The sequence below is a fragment of the Oncorhynchus masou genome, chromosome 2, assembly GCF_036934945.1.
Source record: "Oncorhynchus masou masou isolate Uvic2021 chromosome 2, UVic_Omas_1.1, whole genome shotgun sequence".
Lineage (NCBI taxonomy): Eukaryota > Metazoa > Chordata > Actinopteri > Salmoniformes > Salmonidae > Oncorhynchus > Oncorhynchus masou.
In genome coordinates this window covers 1,434,054-1,458,754 of record NC_088213.1, presented here as the reverse complement: position 1 = coordinate 1,458,754, position 24,701 = coordinate 1,434,054, and the positions used below count along the sequence as shown (strand labels likewise).

Below are 24,701 nucleotides of genomic sequence, written 5' to 3'. Positions count from 1 at the left end.
CAGTCAATAATACAGTATAAACAAGTCTATATACGATGTGAGCAAATGAGGTGAGATAAGGGAGGTAAAGGCAAAAAAGGCCATGGTGGCAAAGTAAATACAATATAGCAAGTAAAACACTGGAATGGTAGATTTGCAATGGAAGAATCTGCAAAGTAGAAATAAAAATAATGGGGTGCAAAGGAGCAAAATAAATAAATAAATTAAATACAGTAGGGAAAGAGGTAGTTGTTTGGGCTAAAATATAGGTGGGCTATGTACAGGTACAGTAATCTGTGAGCTGCTCTGACAGCTGGTGCTTAAAGCTAGTGAGGGAGATAAGTGTTTCCAGTTTCAGAGATTTTTGTAGTTCGTTCCAGTCATTGGCAGCAGAGAACTGGAAGGAGAGGCGTCCAAAGAAAGAATTGGTTTTGGGGGTGACTAGAGAGGTATACCTGCTGGAGCGTGTGCTACAGGTGGGAGATGCTATGGTGACCAGCGAGCTGAGATAAGGGGGGACATTACCTAGCAGGGTCTTGTAGATGACATGGAGCCAGTGGGTTTGGCGACGAGTATGAAGCGAGGGCCAGCCAACGAGAGCGTACAGGTCGCAATGGTGGGTAGTATATGGGGCTTTGGTGACAAAACGGATTGCACTGTGATAGACTGCATCCAATTTGTTGAGTAGGGTATTGGAGGGTATTTGGTAAATGACATCGCCGAAGTCGAGGATTGGTAGGATGGTCAGTTTTACAAGGGTATGTTTGGCAGCATGAGTGAAGGATGCTTTGTTGTGAAATAGGAAGCCAATTCTAGATTTAACTTTGGATTGGAGATGTTTGATATGGGTCTGGAAGGAGAGTTTACAGTCTAACCAGACACCTAAGTATTTGTAGTTGTCCACGTATTCTAAATCAGAGCCGTCCAGAGTAGTGATGTTGGACAGGAGGGCAGGTGCAGCAAGCGAAGAGGTTGAAGAGCATTTAGTTTTACTTGTATTTAAGAGCAATTGGAGAGAGAGACGGAGGAAGACACAGGTTGTTCATGTTTAAATAGAGAGAGACGGAGGAAGACACAGGTTGTTCCTGTTTAAATAGAGAGAGACGGAGGAAGACACAGGTTGTTCCTGTTTAAATGGAGAGAGATGGAGGAAGACACAGGTTGTTCCTGTTTAAATAGAGAGAGATGGAGGAAGACACAGGTTGTTCCTGTTTAAATAGAGAGAGATGGAGGAAGACACAGGTTGTTCCTGTTTAAATAGAGAGAGATGGAGGAAGACACAGGTTGTTCCTGTTTAAATGGAGAGAGAGACGGAGGAAGACACAGGTTGTTCCTGTTTAAATAGAGAGAGATGGAGGAAGACACAGGTTGTTCCTGTTTAAATGGAGAGAGAGACGGAGGAAGACACAGGTTGTTCCTGTTTAAATAGAGAGAGATGGAGGAAGACACAGGTTGTTCCTGTTTAAATAGAGAGAGATGGAGGAAGACACAGGTTGTTCCTGTTTAAATAGAGAGAGATGGAGGAAGACACAGGTTGTTCCTGTTTAAATAGAGAGAGATGGAGGAAGACACAGGTTGTTCCTGTTTAAATAGAGAGAGATGGAGGAAGACACAGGTTGTTCCTGTTTAAATAGAGAGAGATGGAGGAAGACACAGGTTGTTCCTGTTTAAATGGAGAGAGAGATGGAGGAAGACACAGGTTGTTCCTGTTTAAATAGAGAGAGATGGAGGAAGACACAGGTTGTTCATGTTTAAATAGAGAGAGACGGAGGAAGACACAGGTTGTTCCTGTTTAAATAGAGAGAGATGGAGGAAGACACAGGTTGTTCCTGTTTAAATAGAGAGAGAGACGGAGGAAGACACAGGTTGTTCCTGTTTAAATAGAGAGAGAGATGGAGGAAGACACAGGTTGTTCCTGTTTAAATAGAGAGAGATGGAGGAAGACACAGGTTGTTCCTGTTTAAATAGAGAGAGATGGAGGAAGACACAGGTTGTTCCTGTTTAAATAGAGAGAGAGACGGAGGAAGACACAGGTTGTTCCTGTTTAAATAGAGAGAGAGATGGAGGAAGACACAGGTTGTTCCTGTTTAAATAGAGAGAGAGATGGAGGAAGACACAGGTTGTTCCTGTTTAAATAGAGAGAGACGGAGGAAGACACAGGTTGTTCCTGTTTAAATAGAGAGAGATGGAGGAAGACACAGGTTGTTCCTGTTTAAATAGAGAGAGATGGAGGAAGACACAGGTTGTTCCTGTTTAAATAGAGAGAGATGGAGGAAGACACAGGTTGTTCCTGTTTAAATAGAGAGAGATGGAGGAAGACACAGGTTGTTCATGTTTAAATAGAGAGAGATGGAGGAAGACACAGGTTGTTCCTGTTTAAATAGAGAGAGAGATGGAGGAAGACACGTGTTGTTCCTGTTTAAATAGAGAGAGACGGAGGAAGACACAGGTTGTTCCTGTTTAAATAGAGAGAGAGATGGAGGAAGACACAGGTTGTTCCTGTTTAAATAGAGAGAGATGGAGGAAGACACAGGTTGTTCCTGTTTAAATGGAGAGAGATGGAGGAAGACACAGGTTGTTCCTGTTTAAATAGAGAGAGATGGAGGAAGACACAGGTTGTTCCTGTTTAAATAGAGAGAGATGGAGGAAGACACAGGTTGTTCCTGTTTAAATAGAGAGAGAGATGGAGGAAGACACAGGTTGTTCCTGTTTAAATAGAGAGAGATGGAGGAAGACACAGGTTGTTCCTGTTTAAATAGAGAGAGATGGAGGAAGACACAGGTTGTTCCCGCACACAGTACAGTACAGAATCTGTCAGGACCGGTCCAGATAACCCTACAGTACAGTATCTGACAGGACCGGTCTAGATGACCCTACAGTACAGTATCTGACAGGACTGGTCCAGATGACCCTACAGTACAGTATCTGACAGGACCGGTCCATCGGTCCAGATGACCCTACAGTACAGTATCTGACAGGACCGGTCCAGATGACCCTACAGTACAGTATCTGTCAGGACTGGTCGAGATGATCCTACAGTACAGTACCTGACAGGACTGGTCCAGATGACCCTACAGTACAGTATCTGTCAGGACTGGTCCAGATGACCCTACAGTACAGTATCTGACAGGACTGGTCCAGATGACCCTACAGTACAGTATCTGTCAGGACTGGTCCATCGGTCCAGATGACCCTACAGTACAGTATCTGTCAGGACTGGTCCAGATGACCCTACAGTATAGTATCTGTCAGGACTGGTCCAGATGACCCTACAGTACAGTATCTGTCAGGACTGGTCCAGATGACCCTACAGTACAGTATCTGTCAGGACTGGTCCAGATGACCCTACAGTACAGTATCTGACAGGACTGGTCCAGATGACCCTACAGTACAGTATCTGACAGGACCGGTCCATTGGTCCAGATGACCCTACAGTACAGTATCTGACAGGACCGGTCCATCGGTCCAGATGACCCTACAGTACAGTATCTGTCAGGACTGGTCCAGATGACCCTACAGTACAGTATCTGACAGGACTGGTCCAGATGACCCTACAGTACAGTATCTGTCAGGACTGGTCCAGATGACCTTACGGTACAGTATCTGTCAGGACTGGTCCAGATGACCCTACAGTACAGTATCTGACAGGACTGGTCCAGATGACCCTACAGTACAGTATCTGTCAGGACTGGTCCAGATGACCTTACAGTACAGTATCTGTCAGGACTGGTCCAGATGACCCTACAGTACAGTATCTGACAGGACTGGTCCAGATGACCCTACAGTACAGTATCTGTCAGGACTGGTCCAGATGACCCTACAGTACAGTATCTGACAGGACCGGTCCATTGGTCCAGATGACCCTACAGTACAGTATCTGACAGGACTGGTCCAGATGACCCTACAGTACAGTATCTGACAGGACTGGTCCAGATGACCCTACAGTACAGTATCTGTCAGGACTGGTCCATCGGTCCAGATGACCCTACAGTACAGTATCTGACAGGACCGGTCTAGATGACCCTACAGTACAGTATCTGACAGGACTGGTCCAGATGACCCTACAGTACAGTATCTGACAGGACTGGTCCAGATGACCCTACAGTACAGTATCTGACAGGACCGGTCCAGATGACCCTACAGTACAGTATCTGTCAGGACTGGTCCAGATGACCCTACAGTACAGTATCTGTCAGGACTGGTCCAGATGACCCTACAGTACAGTATCTGACAGGACCGGTCCATTGGTCCAGATGACCCTACAGTACAGTATCTGACAGGACTGGTCCAGATGACCCTACAGTACAGTATCTGACAGGACTGGTCCAGATGACCCTACAGTACAGTATCTGACAGGACTGGTCCAGATGACCCTACAGTACAGTATCTGACAGGACTGGTCCATCGGTCCAGATGACCCTACAGTACAGTATCTGACAGGACTGGTCCAGATGACCCTACAGTACAGTATCTGACAGGACTGGTCCAGATGACCCTACAGTACAGTATCTGTCAGGACCGGTCCAGATGACCCTACAGTACAGTATCTGTCAGGACTGGTCCATCGGTCCAGATGACCCTACAGTACAGTATCTGTCAGGACTGGTCCGGATGACCCTACAGTACAGTATCTGTCAGGACTGGTCCAGATGACCCTACAGTACAGTATCTGACAGGACCGGTCCATTGGTCCAGATGACCCTACAGTACAGTATCTGACAGGACCGGTCCATCGGTCCAGATGACCCTACAGTACAGTATCTGACAGGACTGGTCCAGATGACCCTACAGTACAGTATCTGTCAGGACTGGTCCAGATGACCCTACAGTACAGTATCTGACAGGACCGGTCTAGATGACCCTACAGTACAGTACCTGATAGGACCGGTCCATCGGTCCAGATGACCCTACAGTACAGTATCTGACAGGACTGGTCCAGATGACCCTACAGTACAGTATCTGTCAGGACTGGTCCATCGGTCCAGATGACCCTACAGTACAGTATCTGACAGGACTGGTCCAGATGACCCTACAGTACAGTATCTGTCAGGACCGGTCAATCGGTCCAGATGACCCTACAGTACAGTATCTGACAGGACCGGTCCATCGGTCCAGATGACCCTACAGTACAGTACCTGATAGGACCGGTCTAGATGACCCTACAGTACAGTACCTGATAGGACCGGTCCATCGGTCCAGATGACCCTACAGTACAGTATCTGACAGGACTGGTCCAGATGACCCTACAGTACAGTATCTGTCAGGACTGGTCCATCGGTCCAGATGACCCTACAGTACAGTATCTGACAGGACTGGTCCAGATGACCCTACAGTACAGTATCTGACAGGACTGGTCCAGATGACCCTACAGTACAGTATCTGACAGGACTGGTCCAGATGACCCTACAGTACAGTATCTGTCAGGACTGGTCCAGATGACCCTACAGTACAGTATCTGTCAGGACCGGTCCAGATGACCCTACAATACAATATCTGATAGGACAGGTCCATCGGTCCAGATGACCCTACAGTACAGTATCTGACAGGACTGGTCCAGATGACCCTACAGTACAGTATCTGATAGGACCGGTCCATCGGTCCAGATGACCCTACAGTACAGTATCTGTCAGGACTGGTCCAGATGACCCTACAGTACAGTATCTGACAGGACCGGTCTAGATGACCCTACAGTACAGTACCTGATAGGACCGGTCCATCGGTCCAGATGACCCTACAGTACAGTATCTGACAGGACTGGTCCAGATGACCCTACAGTACAGTATCTGTCAGGACTGGTCCATCGGTCCAGATGACCCTACAGTACAGTATCTGACAGGACTGGTCCAGATGACCCTACAGTACAGTATCTGTCAGGACCGGTCAATCGGTCCAGATGACCCTACAGTACAGTATCTGACAGGACCGGTCCATCGGTCCAGATGACCCTACAGTACAGTACCTGATAGGACCGGTCTAGATGACCCTACAGTACAGTACCTGATAGGACCGGTCCATCGGTCCAGATGACCCTACAGTACAGTATCTGACAGGACTGGTCCAGATGACCCTACAGTACAGTATCTGTCAGGACTGGTCCATCGGTCCAGATGACCCTACAGTACAGTATCTGACAGGACTGGTCCAGATGACCCTACAGTACAGTATCTGACAGGACTGGTCCAGATGACCCTACAGTACAGTATCTGTCAGGACCGGTCCAGATGACCCTACAATACAATATCTGATAGGACAGGTCCATCGGTCCAGATGACCCTACAGTACAGTATCTGTCAGGACTGGTCCAGATGACCCTACAGTACAGTATCTGATAGGACCGGTCCATCGGTCCAGATGACCCTACAGTACAGTATCTGACAGGACTGGTCCAGATGACCCTACAGTACAGTATCTGATAGGACCGGTCCATCGGTCCAGATGACCCTACAGTACAGTATCTGTCAGGACTGGTCCAGATGACCCTACAGTACAGTATCTGTTAGGACCGGTCCAGATGACCCTACAGTACAGTATCTGACAGGACCGGTCCATCGGTCCAGATGACCCTACAGTACAGTATCTGACAGGACCGGTCCAGATGACCCTACAGAACAGCCCCCTATACCCTATGGGCCCTGGCCAACAGAATAGACTGGAAGGGCATCAGACAGTGTGATTGGACTCACTGGGTTAAAGACGAGCTCCAGCTCTAGGGAGATGCTTCCTTTAGACAGACCCCCCAGATCCTCTTTCTTCAAGGGACAGCAGATCGGTTGACCATTGTGGATCTGGAGGGGACAGAGAGTGTAATGTAATGTACAGGTAATATATAGAGACCAACACTAAGCTGGAACAGTGGATTACTGGAAAACAGAGGGTGAAGACATGACTGGACTGGACTGTAAGGCCCTCTTGACGTGGACTCCCAGAGACTGGAGGAGTGGTCACTATGTTACTCACAGAGAGTAGAGGAATGGCCACTATGTTACTCCCAGAGACTGGAGGAGTGGTCACTATGTTACTCACAGAGAGTAGAGGAATGGTCACTATGTTAATCACAGAAAGTAGAGGAGTGGTCACTATGTTACTCACAGAGAGTAGAGGAATGGCCACTATGCTACTCACAGAAAGCAGAGGAATGGTCACTATGTTACTCACAGAGAGTAGAGGAATGGTCACTATGTTAATCACAGAAAGTAGAGGAATGGTCACTATGTTACTCACAGAGAGTAGAGGAATGGTCACTATGTTAATCACAGAGAGTAGAGGAATGGTCACTATGTTACTCACAGAGAGTAGAGGAATGGTCACTATGTTAATCACAGAAAGTAGAGGAATGGTCACTATGTTACTCACAGAGAGTAGAGGAGTGGTCACTTTGTTACTGACAGAGAGAGTAGAGGAGTGGTCACTATGTTACTGACAGAGAGAGTAGAGGAGTGGTCACTATGTTACTCACAGAGAGTAGAGGAGTGGTCACTATGTTACTCACAGAGAGTAGAGGAGTGGTCACTATGTTACTCACAGAGAGTAGAGGAGTGGCCACTATGTTACTGACAGAGAGAGTAGAGGAGTGGTCACTATGTTACTCACAGAGAGTAGAGGAGTGGCCACTATGTTACTGACAGAGAGAGTAGAGGAGTGGTCACTATGTTACTCACAGAGAGTAGAGGAGTGGTCACTATGTTACTCACAGAGAGTAGAGGAGTGGTCACTATGTTACTGACAGAGAGTAGAGGAATGGTCACTATGTTACTGACAGAGAGTAGAGGAGTGGTCACTATGTTACTCACAGAGAGTAGAGGAGTGGTCACTATGTTACTCACAGAGAGTAGAGGAGTGGTCACTATGTTACTGACAGAGAGAGTAGAGGAGTGGTCACTATGTTACTCACAGAGAGTAGAGGAGTGGTCACTATGTTACTCACAGAGAGTAGAGGAGTGGCCACTATGTTACTGACAGAGAGAGTAGAGGAGTGGTCACTATGTTACTCACAGAGAGTAGAGGAGTGGTCACTATGTTACTCACAGAGAGTAGAGGAGTGGTCACTATGTTACTGACAGAGAGTAGAGGAATGGTCACTATGTTACTGACTTACTGACAGAGAGTAGAGGAATGGTCACTATGTTACTCACAGAGAGTAGAGGAGTGGTCACTATGTTACTCACAGAGAGTAGAGGAGTGGTCACTATGTTACTCACAGAGAGTAGAGGAGTGGTCACTATGTTACTCACAGAGAGTAGAGGAGTGGTCACTATGTTACTGACAGAGAGTAGAGGAATGGTCACTATGTTACTGACAGAGAGTAGAGGAGTGGTCACTATGTTACTCACAGAGAGTAGAGGAGTGGTCACTATGTTACTCACAGAGAGTAGAGGAGTGGTCACTATGTTACTCACAGAGAGTAGAGGAATGGCCACTATGTTACTGACAGAGAGAGTAGAGGAGTGGTCACTATGTTACTGACAGAGAGAGTAGAGGAGTGGTCACTATGTTACTCACAGAGAGTAGAGGAGTGGTCACTATGTTACTGACAGAGAGAGTAGAGGAGTGGTCACTATGTTACTCACAGAGAGTAGAGGAATGGTCACTATGTTACTCACAGAGAGTAGAGGAGTGGTCACTATGTTACTCACAGAGAGTAGAGGAATGGCCACTATGTTACTCACAGAGAGTAGAGGAGTGGTCACTATGTTACTGACAGAGAGAGTAGAGGAGTGGTCACTATGTTACTGACAGAGAGAGTAGAGGAGTGGTCACTATGTTACTGACAGAGAGAGTAGAGGAGTGGTCACTATGTTACTCACAGAGAGTAGAGGAGTGGTCACTATGCTACTCACAGAGAGTAGAGGAGTGGTCACTATGTTACTGACAGAGAGTAGAGGAGTGGTCACTATGTTACTCACAGAGAGTAGAGGAGTGGTCACTATGTTACTCACAGAGAGTAGAGGAGTGGTCACTATGTTACTCACAGAGAGTAGAGGAATGGCCACTATGTTACTGACAGAGAGAGTAGAGGAGTGGTCACTATGTTACTGACAGAGAGAGTAGAGGAGTGGTCACTATGTTACTCACAGAGAGTAGAGGAATGGTCACTATGTTACTGACAGAGAGAGTAGAGGAGTGGTCACTATGTTACTCACAGAGAGTAGAGGAGTGGTCACTATGTTACTCACAGAGAGTAGAGGAATGGCCACTATGTTACTCACAGAGAGTAGAGGGAGGAGTGGTCACTATGTTACTGACAGAGAGAGTAGAGGAGTGGTCACTATGTTACTCACAGAGAGTAGAGGAATGGCCACTATGTTACTCACAGAGAGTAGAGGAGTGGTCACTATGTTACTCACAGAGAGTAGAGGAATGGTCACTATGTTACTCACAGAGAGTAGAGGAGTGGTCACTATGTTACTCACAGAGAGTAGAGGAATGGCCACTATGTTACTCACAGAGAGTAGAGGAGTGGTCACTATGCTACTCACAGAAAGCAGAGGAATGGTCACTATGTTACTGACAGAGAGTAGAGGAATGGCCACTATGCTACTCACAGAAAGCAGAGAATGGCCACTATGTTACTCACAGAGAGTAGAGGAGTGGCCACTATGTTACTCACAGAGAGTAGAGGAGTGGTCACTATGCTACTCACAGAGAGTAGAGGAATGGCCACTATGCTACTCACAGAAAGCAGAGGAATGGTCACTATGTTACTGACAGAGAGTAGAGGAATGGCCACTATGCTACTCACAGAAAGCAGAGAATGGCCACTTTATAACTTACAGAAAGCAGAGGAATGGCCACTATGCTACTCACAGAAAGCAGAGGAATGGCCACTATGCTACTCACAGAAAGCAGAGGAGTGGTCACTATGTTACTCACAGAGAGTAGAGGAATGGCCACTATGCTACTCACAGAAAGCAGAGAATGGCCACTTTATAACTTACAGAAAGCAGAGGAATGGCCACTATGCTACTCACAGAAAGCAGAGGAATGGCCACTATGCTACTCACAGAAAGCAGAGGAGTGGTCACTATGTTACTCACAGAGAGTAGAGGAATGGCCACTATGCTACTCACAGAAAGCAGAGAATGGCCACTTTATAACTTACAGAAAGCAGAGGAATGGCCACTATGCTACTCACAGAAAGCAGAGGAATGGCCACTATGCTACTCACAGAAAGCAGAGGAGTGGTCACTATGTTAATCACAGAGAGTAGAGGAATGGCCACTATGCTACTCACAGAAAGCAGAGGAATGGTCACTATGTTACTGACTTACTGACAGAGAGTAGAGGAATGGTCACTATGTTACTCACAGAGAGTAGAGGAATGGTCACTATGTTACTCACAGAGAGTAGAGGAGTGGTCACTATGTTACTCACAGAGAGTAGAGGAGTGGCCACTATGTTACTCACAGAGAGTAGAGGAGTGGCCAATATGCTACTTACAGAGAGTAGAGGAGTGGTCACTATGTTACTCACAGAGAGTAGAGGAGTGGCCACTATGCTACTTACAGAGAGTAGAGGAGTGGTCACTATGTTACTCACAGAGAGTAGAGGAATGGTCACTATGTTACTCACAGAAAGCAGAGGAATGGCCACTATGCTACTCACAGAAAGCAGAGGAATGGTCACTATGCTACTTACAGAAAGCAGAGGAATGGCCACTATGCTACTCACAGAAAGCAGAGGAATGGCCACTATGCTACTCACAGAAAGCAGAGGAATGGCCACTATGCTACTCACAGAAAGCAGAGGAATGGTCACTATGCTACTCACAGAAAGCAGAGAATGGCCACTTTATAACTTAGAGAAAGCAGAGAATGGCCACTATGCTACTCACAGAAAGCAGAGGAATGGCCACTATGCTACTCACAGAAAGCAGAGGAATGGCCACTATGCTACTCACAGAAAGCAGAGAATGGCCACTATGCTACTCACAGAAAGCAGAGGAATGGCCACTATGCTACTCACAGAAAGCAGAGAATGGCCACTTTATAACTTAGAGAAAGCAGAGAATGGCCACTATGCTACTTACAGAAAGCAGAGGAATGGCCACTATGCTACTCACAGAAAGCAGAGGAATGGCCACTATGCTACTCACAGAAAGCAGAGAATGGCCACTATGCTACTCACAGAAAGCAGAGGAATGGTCACTATGCTACTTACAGAAAGCAGAGGAATGGCCACTATGCTACTCACAGAAAGCAGAGGAATGGCCACTATGCTACTCACAGAAAGCAGAGGAATGGCCACTATGCTACTCACAGAAAGCAGAGGAATGGTCACTATGCTACTCACAGAAAGCAGAGAATGGCCACTTTATAACTTAGAGAAAGCAGAGAATGGCCACTATGCTACTCACAGAAAGCAGAGGAATGGCCACTATGCTACTCACAGAAAGCAGAGAATGGCCACTATGCTACTTACAGAAAGCAGAGGAATGGCCACTATGCTACTTACAGAAAGCAGAGGAATGGCCAGGTTACTACTTACAGAAAGCAGAGGAATGGCCACTCTGCTACTCACAGAAAGCAGAGGAATGGTCACTATGCTACTCACAGAAAGCAGAGAATGGCCACTTTATAACTTAGAGAAAGCAGAGAATGGCCACTATGCTACTCACAGAAAGCAGAGGAATGGCCACTATGCTACTCACAGAAAGCAGAGAATGGCCACTTTATAACTTACAGAAAGCAGAGGAATGGCCACTATGCTACTCACAGAAAGCAGAGGAATGGCCACTATGCTACTTACAGAAAGCAGAGGAATGGCCACTATGCTACTCACAGAAAGCAGAGGAATGGCCACTATGCTACTTACAGAAAGCAGAGGAATGGCCACTATGTTACTCACAGAAAGCAGAGGAATGGTCACTATGCTACTCACAGAAAGCAGAGGAATGGTCACTATGCTACTCACAGAAAGCAGAGGAATGGCCACTATGCTACTTACAGAAAGCAGAGGAATGGCCACTATGCTACTTACAGAAAGCAGAGGAATGGCCAGGTTACTACTTACAGAAAGCAGAGGAATGGCCACTCTGCTACTCACAGAAAGCAGAGGAATGGCCACTATGCTACTCACAGAAAGCAGAGGAATGGTCACTATGCTACTCACAGAAAGCAGAGAATGGCCACTTTATAACTTACAGAAAGCAGAGGAATGGTCACTATGCTACTTACAGAAAGCAGAGGAATGGCCACTATGCTACTCACAGAAAGCAGAGGAATGGCCACTATGCTACTCACAGAAAGCAGAGGAATGGCCACTATGCTACTCACAGAAAGCAGAGGAATGGTCACTATGCTACTCACAGAAAGCAGAGAATGGCCACTTTATAACTTAGAGAAAGCAGAGAATGGCCACTATGCTACTCACAGAAAGCAGAGGAATGGCCACTATGCTACTCACAGAAAGCAGAGAATGGCCACTTTATAACTTACAGAAAGCAGAGGAATGGCTACTATGCTACTCACAGAAAGCAGAGGAATGGCCACTATGCTACTCACAGAAAGCAGAGGAATGGCCACTATGCTACTCACAGAAAGCAGAGGAATGGTCACTATGCTACTCACAGAAAGCAGAGAATGGCCACTTTATAACTTAGAGAAAGCAGAGAATGGCCACTATGCTACTCACAGAAAGCAGAGGAATGGCCACTATGCTACTCACAGAAAGCAGAGAATGGCCACTTTATAACTTACAGAAAGCAGAGGAATGGCCACTATGCTACTCACAGAAAGCAGAGGAATGGCCACTATGCTACTTACAGAAAGCAGAGGAATGGCCACTATGCTACTCACAGAAAGCAGAGGAATGGCCACTATGCTACTTACAGAAAGCAGAGGAATGGCCACTATGTTACTCACAGAAAGCAGAGGAATGGTCACTATGCTACTCACAGAAAGCAGAGGAATGGTCACTATGCTACTCACAGAAAGCAGAGGAATGGCCACTATGCTACTTACAGAAAGCAGAGGAATGGCCACTATGCTACTTACAGAAAGCAGAGGAATGGCCAGGTTACTACTTACAGAAAGCAGAGGAATAGCCACTCTGCTACTCACAGAAAGCAGAGGAATGGCCACTATGCTACTCACAGAAAGCAGAGGAATGGTCACTATGCTACTCACAGAAAGCAGAGAATGGCCACTTTATAACTTACAGAAAGCAGAGGAATGGCCACTATGCTACTCACAGAAAGCAGAGGAATGGCCACTATGCTACTTACAGAAAGCAGAGGAATGGCCACTATGCTACTCACAGAAAGCAGAGAATGGCCACTTTATAACTTACAGAAAGCAGAGGAATGGCCACTATGCTACTCACAGAAAGCAGAGGAATGGCCACTATGCTACTTACAGAAAGCAGAGGAATGGCCACTATGCTACTCACAGAAAGCAGAGGAATGGCCACTATACTACTCACAGAAAGCAGAGAATGGCCACTTTATAACTTACAGAAAGCAGAGGAATGGCCACTATGCTACTCACAGAAAGCAGAGGAATGGCCACTATGCTACTCACAGAAAGCAGAGGAATGGCCACTATGCTACTTACAGAAAGCAGAGGAATGGCCAGGTTACTACTTACAGAAAGCAGAGGAATGGCCACTCTGCTACTCACAGAAAGCAGAGGAATGGCCACTATGCTACTCACAGAAAGCAGAAGAATGGCCACTATGCTACTCACAGAAAGCAGAGGAATGGTCACTATGCTACTCACAGAAAGCAGAGGAATGGTCACTATGCTACTCACAGAAAGCAGAGGAATGGCCACTATGCTACTTACAGAAAGCAGAGGAATGGCCACTATGCTACTCACAGAAAGCAGAGGAATGGCCACTATGCTACTCACAGAAAGCAGTGGAATGGTCACTATGCTACTCACAGAAAGCAGAGGAATGGCCAGGTTACTACTTACAGAAAGCAGAGAATGGCCACTATGCTACTCACAGAAAGCAGAAGAATGGCCACTATGCTACTCACAGAAAGCAGAGGAATGGTCACTATGCTACTCACAGAAAGCAGAGGAATGGTCACTATGCTACTCACAGAAAGCAGAGGAATGGTCACTATGCTACTCACAGAAAGCAGAGGAATGGCCACTATGCTACTTACAGAAAGCAGAGGAATGGCCACTATGCTACTCACAGAAAGCAGAGGAATGGCCACTATGCTACTCACAGAAAGCAGTGGAATGGTCACTATGCTACTCACAGAAAGCAGAGGAATGGCCAGGTTACTACTTACAGAAAGCAGAGAATGGCCACTATGCTACTCACAGAAAGCAGAGGAATGGCCACTATGCTACTCACAGAAAGCAGAGGAATGGCCACTATGCTACTCACAGAAAGCAGTGGAATGGTCACTATGCTACTCACAGAAAGCAGAGGAATGGCCAGGTTACTACTTACAGAAAGCAGAGAATGGCCACTATGCTACTCACAGAAAGCAGAGAATGGCCACTATGCTACTCACAGAAAGCAGAGAATGGCCACTATGCTACTCACAGAAAGCAGAGAATGGCCACTATACTACTTACAGAGAGTAGAGGAATGGCCAGGTTACTACTTACAGAAAGTAGAGGAATGGCCACTTTGCCCAGGAAGTCAGGTGCTTTGTCTCCATCCTCATCAAAGATGGTCAGCTCCAGAATATCATGGATGTCTTTTACTGGGCTGGACAACACACACACATGGATATAAATACAGCAGAAACATCCACTGAAACATTAACCTGGGATTAGATGGCTGGTTTATATGGCAACTGGCCATCGACTGGTGTGAGAAATATCGTAATACAAAAGAACATCTTTAAAATGACAGATGTGTAACACCACGTTAAATCCCATGTTTAAAGGATAACGAAGAGGGTAAAAAGCAGGTGTGTGACTGACAAGGTGAAGACTTTGTTCCAGTTGGGGTTGAGGGTTTTATAGATGGTGTGAGTCTGCAGTCTGTCGTTCCCCAACTCCAACACACAGAACGGATCACTCTTCCCTGCAACAGACACCCACCCAACCACACAGCCAGAGTTAGTGTCTATATACAGTAGCTTTTGTGGTAAAATATAGTGCAACACTAAAGGATATATCTAGTTCTACAGTGAAATGAAGAAGTTCAGAGTGAAGTGCTTCATACCATTTAAATCAGCTGCCAACAGATCAGTAGCCTTGATAATCTTAACTTGAAGGAAACCAACATCCCGGAGGTTCCTGAAGGAACTTTTGAAACTCTGAGAGGAACAACATCAGAAACAGAGTCTGTTAACTAACAGGACTGACCCTGTAAACAACACATTACAGACAGGACTGACCCTGTAAAACAACACATTACAGACAGGACTGACCCTGTAAACAACACATTACAGACAGGACTGACCCTGTAAACAACACATTACAGACAGGACTGACCCTGTAAACAACACATTACAGACAGGACTGACCCTGTAAACAACACATTACAGACAGGACTGACCCTGTAAACAACACATTACAGACAGGACTGACCCTGTAAACAACACATTACAGACAGGACTGACCCTGTAAAACAACACATTACAGACAGGACTGACCCTGTAAACAACACATTACAGACAGGACTGACCCTGTAAACAACACATTACAGACAGGACTGACCCTGTAAAACAACATCAGAAACAGAGTCTGTTAACTAACAGGACTGACCCTGTAAACAACACATTACAGACAGGACTGACCCTGTGAAACAACACATTACAGACAGGACTGACCCTGTAAAACAACACATTACAGACAGGACTGACCCTGTAAACAACACATTATAGACAGGACTGACCCTGTAAACAACACATTACAGACAGGACTGACCCTGTAAAACAACATCAGAAACAGAGTCTGTTAACTAACAGGACTGACCCTGTAAACAACACATTATAGACAGGACTGACCCTGTAAACAACACATTACAGACAGGACTGACCCTGTAAACAACACATTATAGACAGGACTGACCCTGTAAACAACACATTACAGACAGGACTGACCCTGTGAAACAACACATTACAGACAGGACTGACCCTGTAAACAACACATTACAGACAGGACTGACCCTGTGAAACAACACATTACAGACAGGACTGACCCTGTAAACAACACATTACAGACAGGACTGACCCTGTGGAACAACACATTACAGACAGGACTGACCCTGTAAAACAACACATTACAGACAGGACTGACCCTGTAAACAACACATTATAGACAGGACTGACCCTGTAAACAACACATTACAGACAGGACTGACCCTGTAAAACAACATCAGAAACAGAGTCTGTTAACTAACAGGACTGACCCTGTGGAACAACACATTACAGACAGGACTGACCCTGTAAACAACACATTATAGACAGGACTGACCCTGTAAACAACACATTATAGACAGGACTGACCCTGTAAACAACACATTACAGACAGGACTGACCCTGTAAACAACACATTATAGACAGGACTGACCCTGTAAACAACACATTACAGACAGGACTGACCCTGTAAACAACACATTATAGACAGGACTGACCCTGTAAACAACACATTATAGACAGGACTGACCCTGTAAAACAACACATTACAGACAGGACTGACCCTGTAAACAACACATTACAGACAGGACTGACCCTGTAAACAACACATTACAGACAGGACTGACCCTGTAAACAACACATTACAGACAGGACTGACCCTGTAAAACAACACATTACAGACAGGACTGACCCTGTGAAACAACACATTATAGACAGGACTGACCCTGTGAAACAACACATTATAGACAGGACTGACCCTGTAAACAACACATTACAGACAGGACTGACCCTGTAAACAACACATTACAGACAGGACTGACCCTGTAAAACAACACATTACAGACAGGACTGACCCTGTGGAACAACATCAGAAACAGAGTCTGTTAACTAACAGGACTGACCCTGTAAACAACACATTACAGACAGGACTGACCCTGTAAACAACACATTACAGACAGGACTGACCCTGTAAAACAACACATTACAGACAGGACTGACCCTGTAAACAACATCAGAAACAGAGCCTGTTAACTAACAGGACTGACCCTGTAAACAACACATTACAGACAGGACTGACCCTGTAAAACAACATCAGAAACAGAGCCTGTTAACTAACAGGACTGACCCTGTAAACAACACATTACAGACAGGACTGACCCTGTAAACAACACATTACAGACAGGACTGACCCTGTAAACAACATCAGAAACAGAGCCTGTTAACTAACAGGACTGACCCTGTGAACAACACATTACAGACAGGACTGACCCTGTGAAACAACACATTACAGACAGGACTGACCCTGTAAAACAACACATTACAGACAGGACTGACCCTGTAAAACAACACATTACAGACAGGACTGACCCTGTAAACAACACATTACAGACAGGACTGACCCTGTAAACAACACATTACAGACAGGACTGACCCTGTAAAACAACATCAGAAACAGAGTCTGTTAACTAACAGGACTGACCCTGTAAACAACACATTACAGACAGGACTGACCCTGTGAAACAACACATTACAGACAGGACTGACCCTGTAAAACAACACATTACAGACAGGACTGACCCTGTAAACAACACATTATAGACAGGACTGACCCTGTAAACAACACATTACAGACAGGACTGACCCTGTAAAACAACATCAGAAACAGAGTCTGTTAACTAACAGGACTGACCCTGTAAACAACACATTATAGACAGGACTGACCCTGTAAACAACACATTACAGACAGGACTGACCCTGTAAACAACACATTATAGACAGGACTGACCCTGTAAACAACACATTACAGACAGGACTGACCCTGTGAAACAACACATTACAGACAGGACTGACCCTGTAAACAACACATTATAGACAGGACTGACCCTGTGAAACAACACATTACAGACAGGACTGACCCTGTAAAACAACACATTACAGACAGGACTGACCCTGTAAACAACACATTATAGACAGGACTGACCCTGTAAACAACACATTACAGACAGGACTGACCCTGTAAAACAACATCAGAAACAGAGTCTGTTAACTAACAGGACTGACCCTGTGGAACAACACATTACAGACAGGACTGACCCTGTAAACAACACATTATAGACAGGACTGACCCTGTAAACAACACATTACAGACAGGACTGACCCTGTAAACAACACATTATAGACAGGACTGACCCTGTAAACAACACATTACAGACAGGACTGACCCTGTAAACAACACATTATAGACAGGACTGACCCTGTAAACAACACATTATAGACAGGACTGACCCTGTAAAACAACACATTACAGACAGGACTGACCCTGTAAACAACACATTACAGACAGGACTGACCCTGTAAACAACACATTACAGACAGGACTGACCCTGTAAACAACACATTACAGACAGGACTGACCCTGTAAAACAACACATTACAGACAGGACTGACCCTGTGAAACAACACATTATAGACAGGACTGACCCTGTGAAACAACACATTATAGACAGGACTGACCCTGTAAACAACACATTACAGACAGGACTGACCCTGTAAACAACACATTACAGACAGGACTGACCCTGTAAACAACATCAGAAACAGAGCCTGTTAACTAACAGGACTGACCCTGTAAACAACACATTACAGACAGGACTGACCCTGTAAAACAACATCAGAAACAGAGCCTGTTAACTAACAGGACTGACCCTGTAAACAACACATTACAGACAGGACTGACCCTGTAAACAACACATTACAGACAGGACTGACCCTGTAAAACAACACATTACAGACAGGACTGACCCTGTAAACAACATCAGAAACAGAGCCTGTTAACTAACAGGACTGACCCTGTAAACAACACATTACAGACAGGACTGACCCTGTAAAACAACATCAGAAACAGAGCCTGTTAACTAACAGGACTGACCCTGTAAACAACACATTACAGACAGGACTGACCCTGTAAACAACACATTACAGACAGGACTGACCCTGTAAACAACATCAGAAACAGAGCCTGTTAACTAACAGGACTGACCCTGTAAACAACACATTACAGACAGGACTGACCCTGTGAACAACACATTACAGACAGGACTGACCCTGTGAACAACACATTACAGACAGGACTGACCCTGTAAACAACACATTACAGACAGGACTGACCCTGTAAACAACACATTACAGACAGGACTGACCCTGTGAAACAACACATTATAGACAGGACTGACCCTGTGGAACAACACATTACAGGCAGGACTGACCCTGTGAAACAACATCAGAAACAGAGCCTGTTAACTAACAGGACTGACCCTGTAAAACAACACATTACAGACAGGACTGACCCTGTGAAACAACATCAGAAACAGAGCCTGTTAACTAACAGGACTGACCCTGTGGAACAACACATTACAGACAGGACTGACCCTGTAAAACAACACATTACAGACAGGACTGACCCTGTGAAACAACACATTACAGACAGGACTGACCCTGTGAACAACACATTATAGACAGGACTGACCCTGTAAAACAACACATTACAGACAGGACTGACCCTGTAAAACAACACATTACAGACAGGACTGACCCTGTAAAACAACACATTACAGACAGGACTGACCCTGTAAAACAACACATTACAGACAGGACTGACCCTGTAAAACAACACATTACAGACAGGACTGACCCTGTAAACAACACATTACAGACAGGACTGACCCTGTAAAACAACACATTACAGACAGGACTGACCCTGTGAAACAACACATTACAGACAGGACTGACCCTGTAAAACAACACATTACAGACAGGACTGACCCTGTAAACAACACATTACAGACAGGACTGACCCTGCAAAACAACACATTACAGACAGGACTGACCCTGTAAAACAACACATTACAGACAGGACTGACCCTGTAAACAACACATTACAGACAGGACTGACCCTGCAAAACAACACATTACAGACAGGACTGACCCTGTGAAACAACACATTACAGACAGGACTGACCCTGTAAAACAACACATTACAGACAGGACTGACCCTGTGGAACAACATCAGAAACAGAGCCTGTTAACTAACAGGACTGACCCTGTGGAACAACATCAGAAACAGAGCCTGTTAACTAACAGGACTGACCCTGTGGAACAACACATTACAGACAGGACTGACCCTGTAAAACAACACATTACAGACAGGACTGACCCTGTAAAACAACACATTACAGACAGGACTGACCCTGTAAAACAACACATTACAGACAGGACTGACCCTGTGAAACAACATCAGAAACAGAGCCTGTTAACTAACAGGACTGACCCTGTGGAACAACACATTACAGACAGGACTGACCCTGTAAAACAACACATTACAGACAGGACTGACCCTGTAAACAACACATTACAGACAGGACTGACCCTGTGAAACAACACATTACAGACAGGACTGACCCTGTAAAACAACACATTACAGACAGGACTGACCCTGTAAACAACATCAGAAACAGAGCCTGTTAACTAACAGGACTGACCCTGTAAACAACACATTACAGACAGGACTGACCCTGTGAAACAACACATTACAGACAGGACTGACCCTGTAAACCAACACATTACAGACAGGACTGACCCTGTGAAACAACACATTACAGACAGGACTGACCCTGTAAAACAACACATTACAGACAGGACTGACCCTGTAAACAACATCAGAAACAGAGTCTGTTAACTAACAGGACTGACCCTGTAAAACAACACATTACAGACAGGACTGACCCTGTAAAACAACACATTACAGACAGGACTGACCCTGTAAAACAACACATTACAGACAGGACTGACCCTGTGGAACAACACATTACAGACAGGACTGACCCTGTAAACAACATCAGAAACAGAGTCTGTTAACTAACAGGACTGACCCTGTAAAACAACACATTACAGACAGGACTGACCCTGTAAACAACATCAGAAACAGAGTCTGTTAACTAACAGGACTGACCCTGTAAACAACACATTACAGACAGGACTGACCCTGTAAACAACATCAGAAACAGAGTCTGTTAACTAACAGGACTGACCCTGTGGAACAACACATTACAGACAGGACTGACCCTGTAAACAACACATTATAGACAGGACTGACCCTGTAAAACAACACATTACAGACAGGACTGACCCTGTAAACAACACATTATAGACAGGACTGACCCTGTAAACAACACATTATAGACAGGACTGACCCTGTGAAACAACACATTACAGGCAGGACTGACCCTGTAAAACAACACATTACAGACAGGACTGACCCTGTGAAACAACACATTACAGACAGGACTGACCCTGTGAAACAACACATTACAGACAGGACTGACCCTGTAAACAACACATTACAGACAGGACTGACCCTGTAAACAACACATTACAGACAGGACTGACCCTGTAAACAACACATTACAGACAGGACTGACCCTATGAAACAACACATTACAGACAGGACTGACCCTGTAAAACAACAGGACTGATGTCTCTATAACAGAGGAGGTATATATATATTATAACAGGACTGATGTCTCTATAACAGAGGAGGTATATATATATTATAACAGGACTGATGTCTCTATAACAGAGGAGGTATATATATATTATAACAGGACTGATGTCTCTATAACAGAGGAGGTATATATATATTATAACAGGACTGATGTCTCTAAAACAGAGGAGGTATATATATATTATAACAGGACTGATGTCTATATAACAGAGGAGGTATATATATATTATAACAGGACCGATGTCTCTATAACAGAGGAGGTATATATATATTATAACAGGACTGATGTCTCTATAACAGAGGAGGTATATATATATTATAACAGGACTGATGTCTCTATAACAGAGGAGGTATATATATATTATAACAGGACTGATGTCTCTATAACAGAGGAGGTATATATATATTATAACAGGACTGATGTCTCTATAACAGAGGAGGTATATATATATTATAACAGGACTGATGTCTCTATAACAGAGGAGGTATATATATATTATAACAGGACTGATGTCTCTATAACAGAGGAGGTATATATATATTATAACAGGACTGATGTCTCTATAACAGAGGAGGTATATATATATTATAACAGGACTGATGTCTCTATAACAGAGGAGGTATATATATATTATAACAGGACTGATGTCTCTATAACAGAGGAGGTATATATATATTATAACAGTACTGATGTCTCTATAACAGAGGAGGTATATATATATTATAACAGGACTGATGTCTCTATAACAGAGGAGGTATATATATATTATAACAGGACTGATGTCTCTATAACAGAGGAGGTATATATATATTATAACAGGACTGATGTCTCTATAACAGAGGAGGTATATATATATTATAACAGGACTGATGTCTCTATAGCAGAGGAGGTATATATATATTATAACAGGACTGATGTCTCTATAACAGAGGAGGTATATATATATTATAACAGTACTGATGTCTCTATAACAGAGGAGGTATATATATATTATAACAGGACTGATGTCTCTATAACAGAGGAGGTATATATATATATTATAACAGGACTGATGTCTCTATAACAGAGGAGGTATATATATATATTATAACAGGACTGATGTCTCTATAACAGAGGAGGTATATATATATTATAACAGGACTGATGTCTCTATAACAGAGGAGGTATATATATATTATAACAGGACTGATGTCTCTATAACAGAGGAGGTATATATATATTATAACAGGACTGATGTCTCTATAACAGAGGAGGTATATATATATTATAACAGGACTGATGTCTCTATAACAGAGGAGGTATATATATATTATAACAGGACTGATGATGTCTCTATAACAGAGGAGGTATATATATATTATAACAGGACTGATGTCTCTATAACAGAGGAGGTATATATATATTATAACAGGACTGATGTCTCTATAACAGAGGAGGTATATATATATTATAACAGGACTGATGTCTCTATAACAGAGGAGGTATATATATATTATAACAGGACTGATGTCTCTATAACAGAGGAGGTATATATATATTATAACAGGACTGATGTCTCTATAACAGAGGAGGTATATATATATATTATAACAGGACTGATGTCTCTATAACAGAGGAGGTATATATATATTATAACAGGACTGATGTCTCTATAACAGAGGAGGTATATATATATTATAACAGTACTGATGTCTCTATAACAGAGGAGGTATATATATATTATAACAGGACTGATGTCTCTATAACAGAGGAGGTATATATATTATAACAGGACTGATGTCTCTATAACAGAGGAGGTATATATATTATAACAGGACTGACTCAGTAAAACAACAGTACTGATGTCTCTATAACAGAGGAGGTATATATATATTATAACAGGACTGATGTCTCTATAACAGAGGAGGTATATATATATTATAACAGGACTGACGTATTTCTCCAGAGTTCTCTCTCTCTCCTGAGGCTCCTCGAGGGGCGGGGCACACATGTCGGAGATGGAGACGCCACTACACGTGCTCAGAGTGATCAGGAAGACCACACGACCTTTTCCCTCTTTCAGAACCCGCGTGAACAGCTGAGACTGGTTGGGTAGAACACTGGACAGGTCCACCTCACACCTGGTACACACAGAGACAGGACACAGAGACAGGACACAGAGACAGGATACAGAGAGACAGGACACACAGAGACAGGACACACAGAGACAGGACACAGAGACAGGACACAGAGAGACAGGACACAGAGACAGGACACACAGAGACAGGACACAGAGACAGGACACAGAGACAGAACACACAGAGACAGACAGAGACAGACAGAGACAGGACACAGAGACAGGACACAGAGACAGGACACAGAGACAGGACACAGAGACAGGACACAGAGAGACAGGACACAGAGAGACAGAACACACAGAGACAGGACACAGAGAGACAGGACACACAGAGACAGGACACAGAGAGACAGAACACACAGAGACAGGACACACAGAGACAGGACACAGAGACAGGACACAGAGAGACAGGACACAGAGACAGAACACACAGAGACAGGACACAGAGAGACAGGACACAGAGACAGGACACAGAGAGACAGGACACACAGAGACAGGACACAGAGAGACAGAACACACAGAGACAGGACACACAGAGACAGGACACAGAGACAGGACACAGAGAGACAGGACACAGAGACAGGACACACAGAGACAGACAGAGACAGACAGAGACAGGACACAGAGACAGGACACAGAGACAGGACACAGAGACAGGACACACAGAGACAGACAGAGACAGGACACACAGAGACAGGACACAGAGACAGGACACACAGAGACAGACAGAGACAGGACACAGAGACAGGACACAGAGACAGGACACACAGAGACAGGACACACAGAGACAGACAGAGACAGGACACACAGAGACAGGACACACAGAGACAGGACACAGAGATAGGACACACAGAGACAGACAGAGACAGGACACAGAGACAGGACACACAGAGACAGGACACACAGAGACAGACAGAGACAGGACACACAGAGACAGACAGAGACAGGACACAGAGACACACAGAGACAGGACACACAGAGACAGGACACACAG

General features: G+C 44.6%; 1 protein-coding gene across 4 annotated transcripts in view; it reads right to left on the bottom strand.

Moving 5' to 3' along the window:
• The window catches only part of LOC135554330 (multiple C2 and transmembrane domain-containing protein 2-like), a 112,600-nt gene that overhangs the window by 28,781 nt on the left and 59,118 nt on the right, over positions 1-24,701 (bottom strand). For all 4 annotated transcript variants that reach the window (XM_064986581.1, XM_064986600.1, XM_064986591.1 and 1 more), the window contains 5 exons: positions 23,525-23,711; positions 15,112-15,205; positions 14,868-14,970; positions 14,547-14,649; positions 6,663-6,764 (listed from right to left, as the gene is read on the bottom strand). In XM_064986581.1, the coding sequence (XP_064842653.1) occupies positions 6,663-6,764; positions 14,547-14,649; positions 14,868-14,970; positions 15,112-15,205; positions 23,525-23,711 (589 nt within the window). The remainder of the gene's footprint in view (positions 1-6,662; positions 6,765-14,546; positions 14,650-14,867; positions 14,971-15,111; positions 15,206-23,524; positions 23,712-24,701) is intronic.